The sequence below is a fragment of the Zootoca vivipara genome, chromosome 13, assembly GCF_963506605.1.
Source record: "Zootoca vivipara chromosome 13, rZooViv1.1, whole genome shotgun sequence".
Lineage (NCBI taxonomy): Eukaryota > Metazoa > Chordata > Lepidosauria > Squamata > Lacertidae > Zootoca > Zootoca vivipara.
In genome coordinates, this window is record NC_083288.1 from 11,247,842 (window position 1) to 11,268,111 (window position 20,270).

Sequence of the window (20,270 nt, forward strand, 5' to 3'; positions counted from 1 at the left end):
AAAGGTTCAGAAAACTTATATTACAAAAATAAGACAGCAGACAGCGCAACTCTGGACACAACACCACGAGTTTGTGCTTCAGCTTAACCACGTACCACTGAAAAAGGCAAATATAAAAGATAGACATTGAATGCTTCCCCAGGATTTAAGGCTAAATGTTTGGGCAGAACCGAGCTGATGAAAATGAAGGTGCAAGGTTTGGAATCCCATCCAATTCCTGTTTTGTGTTCAAAACTCTATTGGTATGCACATTTCAGTCATTGTTGCACTATCTCCACACTCGCCCTCTGTTTCTCCAGGATTGCTTCTCCCTCCCTTTTGTCACAATAGAAAACTGGTTGCTCTGGAAAGCAGCATGTTCTCTTTCCATGCTTTCTTAGCATGCATATCTTTCCCCACAGGACTATCTTTGAGTGTGATCTCTGCAGCAGAAGCAAACAGTCCTTCAGCAGGAAAAGAAGTACAGGCTAATCTGGGAATGTTTTAAATAAAGGGAGAGGTAGAAATGCATTTTGGCCAAATTAATAGTCAGCATTTACTGTGTGCCCTGACCCATCATAAAATTTCCTTTAAAAGTTGGATTCCTGTTTATCCAGACAACCAGATATTTTAATAGAGCCATTCTCCTTTGCTGCTCCATAACTGGATGGGATGGGATTGATTGGATTGTAAACATAAGATGTAGTAGGCATTAACTAAAGCCTGTTGGAAAGGTTTCTCTGGCCCAAGGTTCTATGGCAAAGGAATTTGTAACCTGGCAATTTCCCCAATCTAGACTGTTTCATGGGATCTGTAGCTGAGTTTGCAAGATGTGTGACAAGTGAGGGGAGAGTTTGCATGCCACATGGTAGTACACCATAAGGTGTACAAAATAAGGTGTAAACATTGGTCTCTCCTGCTCAGGAGCTTATATCACAGATGCAATCACATTAAAGAAGTCTGGAAATACAAGCCCCAATATCTGTTGCTTCATTCATGCAACCCCTGTCCCCCACCAGCATCCTGGTGTGCCTGCTCTTACATGATTTGTTCAAGATCCTCCACTCTCACCCCTCCATGGGCACAGTGTCTGGGGTTCCCAGATACGCAGGTAGCATTGCTCCCACAACACTGGAACCATACTCTATTTCTGCCTGGCTTTCCCTGCTCCCAGCAACCCTTGCAAGCTCCACTGCTTTCCATCAGCTCAGTTCATCCCCATACCAAGGCTCTCAAAGTGGGGAAATTGGGGCCTGCTTCGTCATGCTGTATCGGTCCCGTTCTCCACCTCTTTCTGCAGCCAGAGTTGCTTGTGTTGCTTGCGCCCAAAGCCCTCATCATAGTTGCCTTTGCTCTTGAACAGCTGCTGGAAGTGTGGCTTACAGAAGAATTCCCCGTGTAGAGCTGCATAGCTACCCAAACTGGAAGGAAGGGAAAGCACATGTTAAAGCCCACCTAGGAAAAAGACTGAAGAAACACAACAAAAGAGAACATAGGAGAATGAGGCATGAAGGCTAGTTTGTCCCTGCCACTGCCCATTCTTTGTTAAAAGGCTGAGCTTACACCAGCCTTTTTGTTTTACATGGCAATCTCATCAGAATCTCCATAAATCTAAGGTTACCAACTCTTAAAAATGTGGGCAAAATGAATTGGTCCAAGAAAGTCACATTTGCAAGAACAGGCAACCTCAGAAGAATTTATGGAAATTTATTGCATCATGGCAAGGTTTTCATAATTTAAAGAGATTCCTTCCAACTAATCTCAAAGTTGTTCTGTTCTCCTAATTGTAAGACATAAAGCGTGTCTAGTTGCATAAACTTGGCATTTAGTCTACAATCCTATATCTACATACCTCAGAGTAAGCCCTACTGGACTGAATGGTACTTTTCAACAGACAGGTATGTTTAAACCCTTAATTTGCCCTAATCACCTTGGTAGATCAGGAAAGGAGTAGTGCCCTCTCATCCTACTCTTTAAATCAGTGTCAATATTCACAACTACATGAAGCTGAAACAAAAAAGTGTGGTCTTATGTACAGTACGTGCCTTTCAGACCAAACCTCTCACCCTCTTCTGAACAAGGATCAAACTTCAGAGCAGTTCTCACTGCCGAAAGAAGAAGAAGAAATCCCACATTGTGGGCAGACTGCTGTGTACCTCAGTACAGAACCTGGAGAACATGAAATTTCATAAAGAAACTAAATGGGTTTCTCATTCAACCAACATTTTTGGTTAGTCTTTTGCTTGTCCCCAGTTCCTCATTGGTTTTCTGGGGTGGGAGTAGGCCTACCATAGATATAAGATTGGTGGGGGAGAGTGTGACATGAACCCAACCACCTAGCCTCCCATCCCCAAATCCTCTTCACCTTCCCTAATAGCAAACTTTTGCTTCCCCTGCCCTTCTCACCTGAGCTTGGTGTGGCAGTGCTTGCAACAGAAACAGCTGTTGTGGAAGACAAATTTATCGGCCACGAGGCGCTCCATGGGATAAACAGTTTTCTGGCAGGCACTGCATGTCTCCTTCACCTGGGCCTTCAAGCTGAAAGACTGAGTGACAGCAGCAAAAACAATGTAATCTCACAGTATATCCAAATATAGAGAGAGAGTTAAAACAACTACGCATTTAAAAACATCTAAAAACAACTGCTAAATATGTGAAATCAGTTTTAAATCTAATACAAATACCAGCCAGGATAAAAACTCCACTTAGAAGTCTTGTTGAGAGAGGAAAGTCTTCAATCCTAACCTAAATGACAATAGAGATGATCCTTGAGTGACATATAATGGGAAGGAGTTCTGCCACACTGAAGGCTTGTTTCCAAAGTAATGTGAAGTGGACTTCCTAAGAAGATGTATCCTTTTATGTATCCAGCTTCCATGCTGTAAAATGGGTTCTGTATACCAGTAATTGCACCATCAATTTAGCCCAGTACTAATAGGCAGCCGGTGTAATTCTTTCAGCACTGGTGTAATATGGTAATTTCTGCCCCATCTAGCAGCTGAGTCATCACTAGCTTCTGGGTCAGCCTCAATGACAGCCCCACACAGAATGCACTGCAGCAATCCAATGTGGAGGGCACCAGCACATAGACATCAGTGGTCAGGCTATCCCAGTCCAGGAATGGCTGCAGCATCTCTTACTAACCAAAGCTGGTAAGCTCTCCTAGTCAATGAGATCACCAAAGGCTCTAGCAACAGAGATGTACCCAGAGCATCCCCAGACTACGAATCTGCTCCTTCAGAGGAATATGACCCCATCCAAAGCAGGCATTTGACCATATCAGCAGATAAAGAATAATGCAAAGGAGAAAACTTCATGAATGCACACTAAAAAGCAAAGGCAGTTCAGCTGTTTCTTTCCACCTTGTTAATTGTTTATCTATTGCTGCCACATTTCAGCTCAAACTGCATTAAAAAGGTAAAGGTACCCCTGACCGTTAGGGTCCAGTCACAGACGACTGGGGTTCTGCACTCATCTCACTCTATAGGCCCGAGGGAGCCGGCGTTTGTCTGCAGACAGCTTCCAGGTCATGTGACTAGCATGACTAAGCTGCTTCTGGCGAACCAGAGCAGCGCATGGAAACGTCGTTTGCCTTCCCGCCGGAGCAGTACCTATTTATCTACTTGCACTTTGGTTTTGAACTGCTACGTGGGCAGGAGCTGGGACCGAACAATGGGACCTCACCCCCTTCGGGGAATTTGAACCCCTGATCTTCTGTTCAGCAAACTCTAGAGGCTCTGTGGTTTAGACCACAGCGCCACCTGGGTCCCCAAAATGCATTAGAAGCTGTCTTATGCAGGGTGAGCCTATTGGTCCATCACATCAAGGCAGCAGCTCTCTTAAGGTGTCAGGCAGAAATCCTACGCAGCCCTGCCTAGAGATAGTGGGGATTGAATCTGGGGCCTTCTGCATGCCTATAGCAACAGCCCTTCTCTCTTCCATGTTATAACTGAAGTTCTGTGTTTCTGTTGAGGGGGAGGAGCTTCAAACCCAAAGTAGCCTGTGCCAGCGGAAGCTTCAATTCAGGAAAGAGGGATGACCTTTAATTGGGAGTGCAGCATGCAAGGGAATGGTTAGACCTCTCCTTCCACCCCTATGTGGCATGGTTTTGATGCCAATCTCCACCAGTGGTAGCTCTATGTCAAATGCATTTACGCATTTCACGTATCATCTCTAGTTTGTCCCTGAGAGGGTGCAATTACAATCTGAGCTAGGAGCAGAGGGGAAAGGCAAAGGCAGCCTCTTTCTCCATGCACCCCCCCCCAAGAGCTGCGTTACATTCTCAGCAGACTACATAATGTGTAATTTGAGCCTGGAGCTGAATTATTTTGTTTTGGTACTGTTGCATGCATATGGCATGCATCCTTTGAAGATCCATAAACAAAGTTACCCCAACAACAGGATGCAGGAACATGAGCTACAGCGATGGAGCAGTTTGCCTTTAAAAACAACTATGAAATGATGGGAAAGCTTTAAAGATCCAACTGAGTCAGCAGCTGAGATAAGGACTATAAAGCAATATATACTAATAAGTGCCTTAGAAGCCTCTAAAAAGTATAATCAATAACAGGTTTTTTTGCTTCTTTAAAGCAATATAAAAAAGAACTGCATATTCACTTAATAAGTTCCAAGGATGTTGAGGCCAGTAAAATAGTCATTTTCTATAGCGATGGTACAAGGCTGCTTCTGAAGCAAAATGAGTTGCAGGAGTTGTAGTGCAATGTATTTATTTGACTGCCCCCCCCCCACCTTCTGGGGAAACATTCATGCCCAAAGGTAAAAACTGGGTTGGTAATTACCTTGGATCTCTGCACGATGGATGCCCCTGAGTTGCTCTTCGCCTCCTAAAGAAAGAGGAGAGGGAAAATGCCATTGATACAGAGTAGAGAGCATTATGTTATGATCTGCATTAAGAAACAATAGGGAATAGAAGGAGATCACAGATCGCATAGAATCACAATTGTAAGCTTTGATACTGCTACTTTTTAAGCAGTTTTAAAATTTCATATTTATGTCTCATTTCACACTTTCTTCCTAGACCATTATGTAATGCACTGTTTGGGCTCAAGGCAGACAACTACCATAAGGAAGTTCTCAATAACCCCCTTAAAGGGAAAATGTTTCTTAGAGTTGGAACGTAGCTATGCAAGTCCTGTTTAACTCACATTGATTTTCCAAAGAATACTAGAATTTGTAGGATTTTTTAAAGAACAGATACCGTAATTGCTTCCACAAACTACAATCCACAGGATTCATTGGAAGGATAAGTGAACATAAATTTTGAAAACAACAGTACTTCTGGCACTTTAAAGGCTGACAGTGCAATATTCTAGATGTCTACTCAGAAGTAAGTCCCACTGAGTTTGAATTCAATTGGCTTACTCCCCAGTAAAAGATACAGGATTTCAGCCTGATGAATTTATTATGACATCAACTTTTGTGTAAAAACAACCACAGGTCTTTGATAGTATCACTTAACTGGCAAAGGAAGAAAAGTGGAGTGGGGAGGACTCCAGGGAACAGAAATGCAACTTATTGTAAGTCCAGTGCATTTCAGAAAATTCCTTTTTCAAGGGCACTGCAAGTATATGAACAGAATGAATAGGATAGTTTTAAGACATTTATAGCCATATTAAGATAGTTTTCTGTTTCTAGGATGAATTTTAATTGTAATCATTATTTGTATCTTTTTCAAATTATTTAGAAATTGAATAAATACAAGAAAATATATCAAATTCACATTAAGTAAAACTTATTTCTTTCTGTAAAGTTTGCTGCAATATTTTAACATCAATAAAAATGTCAAACATGCTGAATGAAAAACAGACTCCTTAGAAAGAGAACTACCCCACAAAAATATTGATGTAACAAAAATCAATTTTCCTGATTAGTAAAACATAAAAAACATACTAAAATATGGTGAACATGAGAAAGTGAACTAATAATTTTTAACGATTCTCACATCCAAGGTATACTATCCCTATTGCAAGAGGCATCCAAAATAGAACATTACATCAACTTGAGCAAAGTGTCTATGCAGTCAAGTGCTGTTGTTGTTGTTTAGTCGTTTAGTCGTGTCCGACTCTTCGTGACCCCATGGACCATAGCACGCCAGGCACTCCTGTCTTGCACTGCCTCCCGCAGTTTGGTCAAACTCATGTTCGTAGCTTCGAGAACACTGTCCAACCATCTCGTCCTCTGTCGTCCCCTTCTCCTAGTGCCCTCAATCTTTCCCAACATCAGGGTCTTTTCCAAGGATTCTTCTCTTCTCATGAGGTGGCCAAAGTATTGGAGCCTCAGCTTCACGATCTGTCCTTCCAGGGAGCACTCAGGGCTGATTTCCTGAAGAATGGATAGGTTTGATCTTCTTGCAGTCCACGGGACTCTCAAGAGTCTCCTCCAGCACCATAATTCAAAAGCATCAATTCTTCGGCGATCAGCCTTCTTTATGGTCCAGCTCTCACTTCCATACATCACTACTGGGAAAACCATAGCTTTAACTATACGGACCTTTGTCGGCAAGGTGATGTCTCTGCTTTTTAAGATGCTGTCTAGGTTTGTCATTGCTTTTCTCCCAAGAAGCAGGCGTCTTTTAATTTCGTGACTGCTGTCACCATCTGCAGTGATCAAGGAGCCCAAGAAGGTGAAATCTCTCACTGCCTCCATTTCTTCCCCTTCTATTTGCCAGGAGGTGGTGGGACCAGTGGCCATGATCTTGGTTTTTTTGATGTTGAGCTTCAGACCATATTTTGCGCTCTCCTCTTTCACCCTCATTAAAAGGTTCTTTAATTCCTCCTCGCTTTCTGCCATCAAGGTTCTGTCATCTGCATATCTGAGGTTGTTGATATTTCTTCCAGCAATCTTAATTCCGGCTTGGGATTCATCTAGTCCAGCCTTTCGCATGATGAATTCTGCATATAAGTTAAATAAGCAGGGAGACAATATACAACCTTGTCGTACTCCTTTCCCAAGATCTCCTTTCATGGATCAATGCCTTGTCGTGGCGAAGGGGCTTGAATAACTCAGAGAAGCTATGAGCTATGCCATGCAGGGCCACCCAAGATGGACAGGTCATAGTGGAGAGTTTTGACTAAACGTGATCCACCTGGAGAAGGAACTGGCAAGCCACTCCAGTATCCCTGCCAAGAAAACTCCATGGACAAAGACAACAGTCAAGTGCTACAAATAAGCAAATTCTAAAATGAAAAACTTTCACCAGATGCAATGCTTAAGGTTAATCAACTGGAATGAAAGGAGGAAATGACCAGGAAATGTAAAAAGAACAGTCTCGGGCTTAAATGCATTCAAAATATGCATAATGACCATTCACAACAGTAGTTATCCTAGTACTGCTAACATGCCCAAATGGCTAAAAACTGCTGCATTAGATTATTGATTTATACGTCCAGCCTTGAATAGATATAGTGAGTTCCTGTCCCAAGCAGGTGTTCATTAAGCAAGCAAGCAATGCATAGCTTGTGCTATCGCCAATTAATGCTGTTGCTGCAAATGGTCACTGATTGTTTTGCATACATTTAAGTTTTAATTGTCCCCGACATATAACCATTGCGAGAGAGTCTACAACTGCTATGTGTGAGAAACTTTCCATTTGTTCTGATAGAAGTGAGAAACAGGATGCAATGCAAGCAATCTCACCATTGTAACTTGAAGTGTTTGGAGAAATTGTTACACAACAGTGGCTACTGCTTATATTTGTATATGTTCACTTTACATGTTGCTTTGTTTTGTCAATTTGTAAATCACTTTTATACCTTTTTAGGGTTCCTGATTTTGTTTGTTTTTACTTATATCATTGGGGCTCCTTTGTTTTGGTTAAATATTATTTCCATGCATCTGATGAGATAAGATTCTAGTCCGTGAATGCTTATGCCATAATAATTTGCTAGACTTTAAAGTGCCATCTTTTGGGTGCTTTTGCTGCAACAGACTAGCATGTCAGTTTTATATTTGAGTGAGTAAAGGTGCAGTCCCTTACACACTAAACTGGGAGTAAATCTCATGGAACTCAGGGGTACTTCAAAGCAGACATGCATAGGATTGGACTGTGAGGCACATCATGTGTATCTCCCCTCAACCCACTCCCCAGGAATTAGCAGCAACCTCTTCAATCTGAAAACTTGATTACAATACATACATTAGCGGAGGCTGTACTGGCTGGTCCCTTGGCTTGGAACATCACTCTACGTTTCCCCCACAATGGTCTGCAGCTTCACTCCCTTGAGTTGGCCAATTCTATCCTGCTGCTATGGCTTAAGTTGGCGCCTCACGATACCTAGGAAGGGGGGAAAAACAGCTAATGCAGCCTCTTGCATTGGAACAATACGTCTGATCCTGAGCTGCAAAACCCAGGAATCTGGTTCACCTTGACATTCCTACGAAAGCTCTGCAGTTCACAAACTGCCATTAATTTATTTTCCAATTTTTAATGCATTTCGTCTGAAATAAAGCAATAGAATACATAAAGCAGTCATCAGTATCTATACAAATATATGAACATTCAAATACATATCTACCAATATGTAAGTAATCTAATTTTAGTTCATTAATACTGTATATTACTCCTACAAAAACATATCATAAAACAGTAACCATCAAAACATGAGCAGTAAAATTTCCTAAACTGAATTATCACGCCTATTAATGAGCAAAGTTGGATGGTGTCCTGTACTTCATTATTCAAAACAATATTTCCCAAAATCCCATTTCTATGCCTTTGACCACATACAAGACAGAACTCCTCTCTCTCTCTCTCCTCATTTTGTTAAGCTTCTTCCCTTTCCAGTAAAACTGTTGCTGAAGCATCCTACTTAGTTTCACTTTGCCTGCTTCTTACTTGCCATTTGACTCTCTACTATTGACTGGTCCATCGCAGGTACATGTAAAGGAGGTATGTATACTGTCATACCTGACAACACTCCAGTCTTCACAAGCAGATTATCAAGGCCTCCTTTCTTTGCCACCTGGGTCTTCACAATATAACACTGTTCTGCAAGACTTTCAGGCTGCTTGAGAAATCTGATTCACTTCCGCTCCCTTCTGTGGTTGGCTTGTTGTTTCCTGCTCTCTCTGCTGAGCCGCATGGCTCAAACATCACACAATCAGTCATGACAAGATCAAAGTGCTCAGGGTTAGACACCACATGGGCAAAAGAGAGGCCAAACCAAAGTTCCCTGCATTTTGCCAATCAAGTAAGGTCCAGAACAATAGAGGCTCATAACAAGACCAGTGACTACTGCCACAATTAAAGCTTTCTTAAGCATTAGCGACAGACCACCAGGTACAGTCATACCTCTACTTATGTATTCCTCTGGATACAGAATCTTCGGGTTACGGCCACAGCAACCCTGGAAGTGTTTATGTCCAGGTTTCGCCGTGCGTGCATGCATAGAAGCACTCTGCGTGCCGCACACATGCGCAGAAGCGCTCAATTGCGTGATGCGTGTGCACAGAAACGTGCCTCTATTTACGTAATTTTTGGGGTGCGAACAGATCCCCAAAACGAAATAAGTTCATATCTGAAGGGTCCACTGTACTATTAGAAAGGATAGAGGCAGTACTAAGACTGTGTCAGAGGACCAATCCATATTCAAAATGAAGAACTCAAACTTTCAAGTTACACCAACCCTCTCTGTTAAGAACTTCCATTCTTTCTCAAACAGACATATCCAAAACCTTCCTCTCTGCACAGCTGTTCCATTCTCACACATGTGCGGCATTAGCTTATCTTTCACACATCCTAGTATCTCCACATATGGCAGCATATCCTCTTAAATATTGAAGAGATGCAAAAAAGCAATAAAACATTGGAAGAGGAGGTGGAACAATTGGTGAAATGTTTCAGACAAGCATTTATTTAGATCCTATATTTAATTTCTTGAATTGTGTTAAGAAAGTTAAGTTGTGTTAAGAACCAGTATTATACTAACTGTCTTCGCTAAATCTTGGTAAAAGAAGACTGAAAATAACACATTTATCACCATATATACAGAGTTTTTGTTTTATGTCGCTTTTCCACAGCTCAAACCATGCTCAAGGCAGCTTACAACATGAAAAAATACACTTTGCAGCATAACAAAAGTAGTCATAAACAATAAATAAAACATTAAAACACACACAACCAAACTGAAGTATTTCCACATAAATCATAAGATCTAAAATATACAAAACAGCTACACATCCCCCCCCAAAATAACTAGCTCCCTATAAATATTCTTATTGTATAGCTCTCAAACTGTACTCTGACTGTCCCTGCAATACACAATGCTTCTCTTCCACATGATTAAATACCCGACACTTCTGGGATTTCCTCTTATTGCATAGTCAGAATGTCCTGCTGTGGGGGGGGGGGCACAAGAGGGAGCATGCAGAGATGCTGGTGAATAAGCCCAAGGGCAGCAATGGTCGCTCCAGGAGTGACTGACCAGGAGAAAGAGGCAGTCCACCTGGGCAGAGGAGGTGGTGGAGGCAGGCAGGCAGGCAAACTGAGCCAGAGAAGGTTCCGGACGAGCACCTTCTCAGGCTCTGTCTGCCTGCGCCTTTGCTATCTGCAAGCAATTTGAGCTGGCAATACATTGCAGCTCCCCAGCTGCCGCCAGCACAGCACAGGTAGGCAGTCGGATGGGAGTGAGGTGTGCTGTGCTGTGGGCAGCTGGGAAGCCAGCCGCGATGTATTGCCAGCTCAAAAAGTCTGAAACGTGTATCACAATCTGAACATCATACTGGTTTCAGACAATTTATCAAAATATCGCCCAGCTATAGACAGCATACTGTCAATTCAACTGGTTGATTGGAACCCAAAAAATGGAGCAAGTTAAATGATATAAATACTTGGGTGTCATCTTTCACTATAACTTAAAATGGGCGACCCATCGCAATAGAACAATTAATTTAGCAAGATGCTCGGTTACACAAATCAAGCGTTTTCACTTTCTTGGTGGGAATCAATTTGTACCTGCAGCAATTATTGCCTATAAGGCAAAATCTGCCTCCCAGCTTCTATACGGGATCCCCTTATGGATATCCAGCTTTAACAACAAAGTAGAAGGAGTCCAATCATCCTTCTTTCGGCAAATTCTTGGAGTACCAAAATGTGTGCCATACCTGGCTATCTGTGCAGAATTGGGCCAACACCTTCTTGAGACGAGGTTGGATTATTACTCTTAAATATTGGCTAAAAAATCATTTTAATACCGATCCAGATAGCCTGATATCCTATCTTCTGAAAGACAGCCACAGCTTTATATGGTTTTCTAATATTTCCAACAAACTTAGGCAACTAGGCCTTCCAGTGGACTCCCTCCTGACATATGAGGACTCATATATCTTTACTCTTATTAAGCAGAGACTGCTTGATATCGAATTCCAGAAACTTCATCCTGCCCAACCTCTAGTATGCTCGCCTTCCTTCCTGGGGCTGCCGCCGCACCAAGGATTGATACCTAATTATTTATATGACCTGGTATCTCCTTTTTATCGCAGAGTATTTATGTTGGCCCGCCTAAATGCTTTCCCATCCTCCGTGTTATCCGGAAGACTCAAAGGCATCCCTTACTGGAATAGATTACGCCCTTGTGGCCAGAAAGAGGTAGACTCTATGGCTCACATGATTCTGGACTGTCCCCTTTCCAATTTTTTCGATTTTGGCCCCCCTCTATCCTTTACGAGACCTGGAACCCTCCCCAACAAGGAAACAGTGGTCCAGCTCTTGTTGAGGGATGACTTCCCCGAAATTACCAGAATTATGGCCCACTACTTGTCCAGAATTTATGTAATTAAAATCAATACACCTAGCCTTCAACAACGATAGCTGAGGATCCCTTGTGTGCCTTTCCCTCCTCCTGCTCTCCATTATTTCTGTATGATGTAGAGTCACTATTTATACTAATAATGACCTATATGTGTTGTATGTTTTGTCTTTGTTTTTATATTTTATATATATGCCAATAAAGGTGTTGAAATTGACATAGCATACAATCTATTGTATTCTTACAGAGATTCTTACAGCTTCAACAAAATAATTCTCTATTTGGTTTCTTATATGATATATACAATATCAACCAAAAAAAATCTACTGAAGATCTACTTAAGGCCTGCAAGAATTTGGAAAAATCATTGATCCTTCTCACACTTCCAGTGTCAGTGGCAAATGTTGTACAGTGGTACCTCAGTTTATGAACTTAATCCGTTCCTGAAGTCTGTTCTTAAACCGAATCTGTACTTAAACCGATGCGCACTTTCCCTAATGAGGCCTCCCGCCGCCGGTGCCCTTCCACCATTTGGTTTCCGTTTGAAAACCGCGGTAAAGTTAGCAAACCAGAACACGACTTCCGGTTTTGTGGAGTTTGTAAACCGAATCTTCGTAAACTGTACTGTTCTTAAACCGAGGTACTACTGTACACTGCTTCTCAAAGCTCAAACTTATATTAATTGAACATGCCCAGGCATCAGCACCTGACCTGAAGGAACTGATGACAAAATCTGCAAAGGAAAAGTCAAGCAAAGTGAGATTCTGATGTACTTGAAACTGAAACTTTAAAGAGACTTAACTTTTAATGCCGCAATTCACAAGGTTATTCACAATGATTTGTCTGCTAAAACACTTTCTTTTGTATTTGAGAAAGATAATCAAAGGTTGTTGTTATTACTCATTCTTGCAATTTAAAATAAATATAGCAGTTTCAAGTTTTGTGCTTTTCATTTTTTCTACAATACATCTGTTTTTGAAAATTGAAGTTAGCATTTGGGGTGGGGGTGGGGTGCAAGTAGTAAGCCTTGCCAAGGGCACAAAATAACCACTGCTCATAGCCCATTAACTGTTAGCTTAAAAGAGAGAGCTTCCCCCCTCGGGTTCATGCAAGGGTGATAGCAATTCTTAAGAAACAAAAGACATACCTGCTATTCAGGTCAAGTTTTCCTTAACTAATTTTCTGTTGCACTTTACTTTCACAGAGCCTACTTATCCTTTTTTAACTCAAGGGGTTTATTACAAGTAGATAAACGCTTCTGAACTTTCACTGTTCTTTTCCAGGTTATATATTTCTTATATAAATATTTAACCATTAATAGGCACTAAAGTTCAAATCCTGCATGACAGTAACAGTTTTGTGTATAAAGGAGTATATGGTGCAGAGCAGGGGTAGGCAACCTAAGGCTCGTGGGCCGGATGCGGCCCAATCGCCTTCTCAATCCGGCCCCTGGACAGTCTGGGAATCAGCGTCTTTTTACATGAGTAGAATGTGTGCTTTTATTTAAAATGCATCTCTCATTTGTGGGGCATAGGAATTTGTTCATTTCTCCCCCCAAAATATAGTCGGGCCCACCACATGGTCTGAGGGATGGTGGACCGGCCCACGGCTGACCCCTGGTGCAGAGGGATAGGCTAGAACTCGTAGGTCTGGCTTACCTCTCTACAGCCTGTTCCCCAACAGTACAAGAAGAGTGTAGCTGAAAAAGGTGCCTAGGATGAGGGGCTGCAGAGAGTTAAGTAGCAGTTACGAGATTGCACCTCACTCTTCACTCCTTTTGGCTCCTTTTGTTCTTCAAAACAAACTCTCCACTTTATACATGATTGGTGCAGACCTTAAGAACTAACTAGTAATGAGGTTTGGGTTTAAAGCAAGGGTGAGGAACCTGCGGTCTTCCAGGTATTGTTGGACTCCCACTACCCCTGAATATTAGCCATGGTGGCTGGGTCTTGGAAAATAGGAACCTGCCTTATACTGAGTCAAACTATTGAGCCATCTAGCTCACTATTTTCTTCTCTGACTGGTAGTGGCTCTCCACGGTTTCAGACAAAGGTGTCTCCCAGCCATGCCTGGAGATACTGAGAACTAAACTGGGACCTTCTATATCAGGCATCCCCAACTCAGCCCTCCAGATGTTTTGGGACTACAATTCCCATCATCCCTGACCACTGGTCCTCTTACCGTAGCTAGGGATGATGGCAGTTGTAGTCCCAAAACATCTGGAGGGCCGAGTTTGGGGATGGCTGTTCTATATGTAAAGCATATGCTCTTCCACTAAGACACAGCTCTTCCATTCTTAAACAGAATTCGACTCCAAGAAGACCTAGGGAAGCACAAGTTTAAAGACTGTATTGTAGTTTGGGTCCTAAAGACACATAGGCATTTAGTCTTGGTGACAGTGTTACAAAGCAACTGGATGTTGTTGTTGTTTAGTCATTTAGTCGTGTCCAACTCTTCGTGACCCTATGGCAGTGTTTCTCAACCACTGTTCCGCAGCACACTAGTGTGCCGCGAGACGCTGGCTGGTGTGCCGCGACGTGCGGCGATGAGAAGGGCGATTTGCATTGTCACGTGCCTGGCGGCCGCCAATACTCACCACTGACCCGCTGGAAAGCAATATTTCTCCTCCTCTTTCCCAAAGCTCAGTGCAAACGAGCCTGGCGGCCGCCAATACACAACACTAACCCGCCGGAAAGCAATATTTGGCAAGTGTTTCTTACAGTCATAATTATAATATAGGGCGGCACAGAGTTAAGTTTTTTAACTTTTTTAATGGTGGTGTGCCTCGTGATTTTTTTCACGGAACAAGTGTGCCGTGGCCCAAAAAAGGTTCAGAAACACTGCCCTATGGACCCCACGGCGGCTCCCTCGGCCAATAAAGCGAGATGAGCGCCACAACCCCAGAGTCGTTTGCAACTGGACTTAACTGCCAGGGGTCCTTCACCTTTTTATATTTGTAATGCCTAATAAAGGTTTGGTGAAGAAAGTAAGTTATAAAACAACAAAGTGTCCCATTGAAGCTTAAAGACTTGACATATTTATTATGGCATTATCAGTGTTAGAAACTGAGATATGAAAGCTAGGAGCTAAATGGCACCTTAAACCTAGGTTATGGACGCAACAATGGAATGTCTAGGAGCACTTTTTTATAGCAAGAATACAAAGCTGAAAATGAATGTTGTTAAAATATGCTAAAATATTATGTTCATTTTTCACATGGTCTAGTCCTTCCTCTGCCCACGCCCCTTATATTCTTAAGAGGGTCTCTTCTCCAGTCTTCAGAGAGTAGCTGGAAGTGGGGAGGCAGAAAAAGGTCCTCCTTTCCTTCCACTCCGCAGTTTTAATCTGAAATCTTAGGTGCAGTACTGTACCCAGAGCTCAGAAACTGCTTGTGCTAATAAAATTCCCTGTAGCAAAATCCACTAGAATAATGGGAATTTTGAACACTGGGCATTATCTTTTATGAACTACAGTCCATTTCATCAAATGCATAGCATGTTATTCAGAGTGTGTGTCTGTGTATATAGGGTGGAGGGAGATGTTTCAGTGAGGTCAGAAGGAAATTAGAAAATTACAGAGGGTGATAACTGCATTCTTACCGGTAGCAGTGCCATTAACAAAAAAAAAACTTGTGTTGATAACACAGATACCCTGCCATTGGTAAGCCAATTAACCCACACACAATCCTAGAATCGTAGACTTGTAAGGTACCCCAAGGGTCATCTAGTCCAACCCCAGTATAATAAAAAATCTGTTGCATCAGTTTAGTCCATAAGTGAAAGCATTTAACTTCTTGATGAACTATAATTCAGCAGCTTCCCTCTGATGTTCCATTATGGCCATCTGGAGGTCCACTGCAGTCTCCTGTCAAGTTGAAATGTTTCCTCCCTGACTCAAATTAAGAAAGTGAACTGTAATTGCTTCAGGTCCAAATGGCACCTAGAAGCCCAAAGACAAAGTTGCTCTAGGAAAGACATGCCACTTAATAAGTCTCAAAGTGTAGCCAGTTGTAAGTAAGACACAACTATTGTGTCTGAGAGCTACTGGGAAAGCCACAAAGTTTGATAAAGTGACACAAACTAGACTGGGATTTTCTCAATAATTACCAGTAGTATACTAACTCACCAACTACTGAGCTACAGTAGCAAGAACTAAATGGATTTCGTTCCAAGCAAGGCGTACAAAATGAATGGTTTGGGGTCAAGGGAAGATGGGACTATTTGCCACATAAAGAGAACAGAAGAAAGCATTTCAATATGTACATAAAAGGAAACAAGATGTTGCTACACATCCTCCTTTCTGGCAGAGGAAAGGGTGTGCTGGAGAGAGAAGAAATCATGCATGCAAAGAGGATCAGAAACCAAGAAGGCTCTGCTTTCTTAAGAACTGCCCTGCTATGGGTAAACTAGTTTAGCATTTTGTTCCCAAATTAGCCAGCCAGTTGCCTATGGAGTCCCACAAACAGGGCATGAAGGTGATGGAGATCCTTGCTGTTTGTCCCCAGCATCTAGTATGCTGAGATGTACTATGCTTTATAAGGGATGAGGCATGTGTGACCTTCCAGATGCTCTTTGACTCTAGTTCCCAGCCAACGTGGTCCAGAATGAGTGGAAGTGTAGTTCAACAAACAACTGGAGAGCCACGGGTTTCCCATTCCTGCAGTAGGCTATCACGACTAATAATTCCATCCATTCTGCAAACAGGGTGATAGCTATTGATAGACCAAACCTCCTTCACCACAGCTTTATCAAAACAGTTTCCACAAGCCAGCATGGTGACAAGATAGCCACCAATAGATTCAGCAAACGTTGCAGAGAAATGCTGGTCATTTTCCAAAACTCTTTAAGAAACCATTCTCGGCGCCTGCAATGCAAGTGTTCCACGTTGCACATTATCTAGGATGTTGCTAGACAAAGATGATAGTTTCATTAAGTATGGGCAGAGTGCCCTTTCACCAGTCATTGCTCACAGTCTGCCTATATTTTTTGAGAGCTTTTTAAGAGATCTGTGTCTTTTAGAACATACAGTTGTACCTCCATTCGACTTCCAAAACATTAGGAAACCAAGGAAGCTCCTGCAGCCAATTGCAAGCCGCATAAGCTGCGTCCAATGTTCAGGTTCCAAAGAACGTTTGCAAACCGGAACACTCACTTCCAGGTTTGCGGCGTTCGGGAGCCAAAACGTTTGACTTGCAAGGCATTCAGAATCAAGGTGCGACTGTGTAAGGATGGTTCCCTGGTGGTGCATAGCAGCACTCAAAGAGTTGGATACCAAGATACCTGCAGCCCAACCCTTTGACATCAAAATAGTATTACTGACAGGCGCCTGTCCAACCTTGTGTTAAAACATCCAAGGAAGCAGATCTTGCTACCTCCTTGTCTGTGAAGTTTCTCACACTACATTTTTTTTCCTATTACTGAACCAAGATCAAAGTCACTGCTTCTTGCCTATAGTTAGGCTGGAAATTTAAATATTTGAAAACTGTTAGCATATTGTTTTTGTCAGTCTTTCTGTATGTTCTACTCTTTCAGCCTCTCCTCACCATATCTGCCATTTAAAATCAAATTGTGTTACAGCTTTTTCTGACCTGCAATATCCAAAACTAAACACTCCAAATAAGGTCTTGCCAGGACTCATTCCTCAACTCTTAGAACGGTTTACCATGTTGATAGAAGCTTGAGAACATGTCCAAGTGTATTTGCAAATTGCATTCCACTTTCCAGCCAGAATCCCCAAAGCATGCCCACAACATTCATAAAATCTAAGTCAATTGTGAAATTAGGATACCATTCTTCAGTTACTCCAACTCCGCTCAGTTTGTTTTCAATCTTGGTTTTGCAGAAGCATAAAAGCATCTGTTCCTCTGATTTTCATCAGTTTGTGCACTAAAATTCATCCAACCATTGGTGCTAGTGGTCTTCACCACCCAAGTTCCATCATGCACTTGCAAATAAATTAGAGGCTATGCTGCAACTTTGCGCCTTTAAAAATGGGTGTGACAGTCCTAATTAATTCAACTTTTGAACCAGCTTCCATCGCTGGAGCATGTGATGATAAAGAACCATGCTCCTCTTTGCATATACAAATGTGCTCTTCCTCCTCGTCTCAGGGTAGCTACAGCTGCACACACAAGGCTGGCCTGGCCTGGTAACTAGGAGGGAGCGGTTCCAAGTCAAAGGAAGTGACCACCTATCTGAAGCAAGCCCGTCCCCCTCCTCCCTCAAAATTCACCAGACAGAGGCTTGAAGAGCTACTTCCCCAAGCAATGTGGAAAACAGAAACAGAAGAAGCATCTGCAGCGAGCATCAAAGACAGAAGGTCAAAGGCTAAACCCACCCAAAGGAGGCCCAGTGGATTCTCTCCAAATCATTTGCCCTGCTCCCTTTTTCTTCAACGCCTCCATCCTCTCTTTGCACTGGGCAGTTCCCAGGATCCCAGGTACAGCATCCAGCACCTTCCTGTGGCACTCAGTGCACAGAGAGGCGCAGCAGGGATGCCCCCCAAAACACCATCTCCTTGCGTTCAAGCGCAGAGGAGGCACCTCCCCATCTTTTGCAGGGGGGAGGCAAAACACCCCACCCTACCTGCATACACACCTCATTCCAGTGGTGCCAACTTGAATAAAATATTGGGGGGGCAGGTAAGCCCCACCCCGCATAATCGATCCCATGATGTAGCGCACACATGCCATTTGGATGCGAATTCCCCCTCAACTTTTTTTTGGGGGGTGCGACCCCCTCGAATATTTTATTGAGGTGACCGAAGGTGGACCTCATTCCCTAGGAGCTGGCTCCTCTCTGCCTCATCCTCACCCCAGAAGTAACAGTTATACTGTATTATGGGCAGGAGGTGGTCCTCTCCCATGAAAAGCCCCCTCCAGCCGAGGCTGGGCAGGGCCGGCCCTGGCCTCGTGAGGCAGGAGTGAGGCGCATAGCTGCCAAGTTATCCCTTTTTTAAGGGATTTTCCCTTATGCTGAATAGGCTTCCTCGCGAGAAAAGGGAAAACTTGGCAGCTATGGTGAGGCGGCGGCCAACCCGCCAAGCCCCTTCTTCATCTCGTTTAAACCGTTGAGATTTTTTCCACAGAATGGGAGAGAAGCGTCTGTGGTGGGGAGGGGGGTGTTCTGTTTCCCCCCCCCCCACTTCCCTTTGGGTTGCCGAAATGGGGTTGGGCGCTGGCTTCGGGGGAAGAGAAGGGCGCCCTTTGGCAGCAGCTCCGCCTCAGGCGGCCAAGGCGACCCCGGAGGAGCGGCCTCCGCCCGCCGCCGTGAGGGGGGAAAGGCGAGGGTCACGGACTCACCCACCCAGGGGCTCCCCGAGGAGGAGCTTCTCTCTCTCGGCCGCCGAGGAGGAGGAGGAAGGTAGGCGCAGCAGCACGGCCCAAGCCGGGTACGGGTGTCCGTGTGAATGCGCGCGCGCCCGCGCGTGTCTGCCTGTGGCGGCTTCCCCTCAAGAGGTCTCCGGCGCACAAAGCGCGGCGCTCCTCCTCCTCCTCCTCCCGGCGTCTCCTTTGTGCTCCGCGTGCGCGCGCAGCAGCCAACCCCCCCCCCAACACACACACTCGAGCTTCCCCCTCCTCACTTTCTCCGCCCCTGACGCCCACCCCTCTTTCTCCCCGCTTAAATCCCCATTCTTGCCGCCTCCTCTATCAACGCAGGGGGGGGTGGGGGGTTGTGTTGGGGGTGCTGCTGCTCTTGTTCTGTGGGGTAGGGCCATCCATAGGGGGAGGAGCAAAGTCCCCCCCCCTCTATGGGGACAAAAGGCGGCCCCGAAGGACCTAAGTGTGGCCGGTCTGATGCCCCCGCCCCCCAACACTAAGAGAAGGTCTGTCTCCCTCCCACTCGCACTGCATCAATGGGGTGGGGTGGGGGAGTGGGGTGGGTCCCTCCTGCAAGCAAACCGTTCTATTTGGGGGTTGCAATATATACGGGGTGATCTTTGTCGCCGCCGGCGGGTTCCGCCCCGGCATTTGCAAACCGCCTCCCGCGCCGTAAGGTAAGCGAGGCGGCGCGCGCAAATTGAAACGCGAAGCGAAAGAATAGCAAGCGATAATGAGATTACCCTGCGTCTAGACGCGCGGATGCTCTCGCTGTCTCGCTCCTCTCTCCAGCCCATAGATGCCCCTTTGCAACAGATTACTCTCCACCGCTGGGTGCGGAGTGTGGCCATCGCGACACCCAGCGGCGATTCCGTTCCATCTGCGAATACTGTAAGCCTCCCCCCCCCCCGTCCTAAGCATTTATTTAGCCAGCTTTCTGGGTGAGACTGAATTTCTCAAAGGCAGGAAATGTTGGCTTTTTCCATATTCGCCTCACTTTTAAACTGAACTGAAATGCGATTTTTATTATACTGGGGTTGCACTAGATGAACCTTGGGATCCCTTGCAACTCTGCAATCCAATAATAACAAAATAATAATAAAATTAAAATTAATAAATAATAATAATAATATATCCCACCCATCTGGCTGGGTTTCCGTATGGCTTACAGCATATATAAAAACACAACAAAACATCAAACATTAAAA

At 43.9% G+C, this 20,270-nt stretch overlaps 2 protein-coding genes across 7 annotated transcripts in view; one reads left to right on the forward strand and one right to left on the reverse strand.

The window, feature by feature from the left end:
* Positions 1-19,861, reverse strand: LIMD2 (LIM domain containing 2). Of its 6 annotated transcripts, none has more exons than XM_035134417.2 (5): positions 19,806-19,861; positions 8,135-8,272; positions 4,779-4,823; positions 2,386-2,525; positions 1-1,400 (listed from the first exon to the last, which is right to left on the reverse strand). In XM_035134417.2, exons 2-5 carry the CDS (start codon positions 8,174-8,176, stop codon positions 1,241-1,243), a joined length of 387 nt encoding a protein of 128 aa, XP_034990308.1. In that variant the 5' UTR covers positions 8,177-8,272; positions 19,806-19,861; the 3' UTR covers positions 1-1,240. The 6 variants fall into 6 exon arrangements, with proteins under 6 accessions (XP_034990308.1, XP_034990307.1, XP_034990304.1 ...); XM_035134416.2 differs by lacking the exon at positions 19,806-19,861 and adding an exon at positions 19,049-19,249; XM_035134413.2 differs by lacking the exon at positions 19,806-19,861 and adding an exon at positions 19,045-19,249.
* Positions 19,087-20,270, forward strand: part of LOC118094203 (E3 ubiquitin-protein ligase RNF113A) — an 18,323-nt gene continuing 17,139 nt past the window's right edge. Inside the window, exon 1 of the mRNA XM_060282296.1 lies at positions 19,087-19,105. The gene's annotated coding sequence lies outside the window, so the exon portion shown is untranslated. The remainder of the gene's footprint in view (positions 19,106-20,270) is intronic.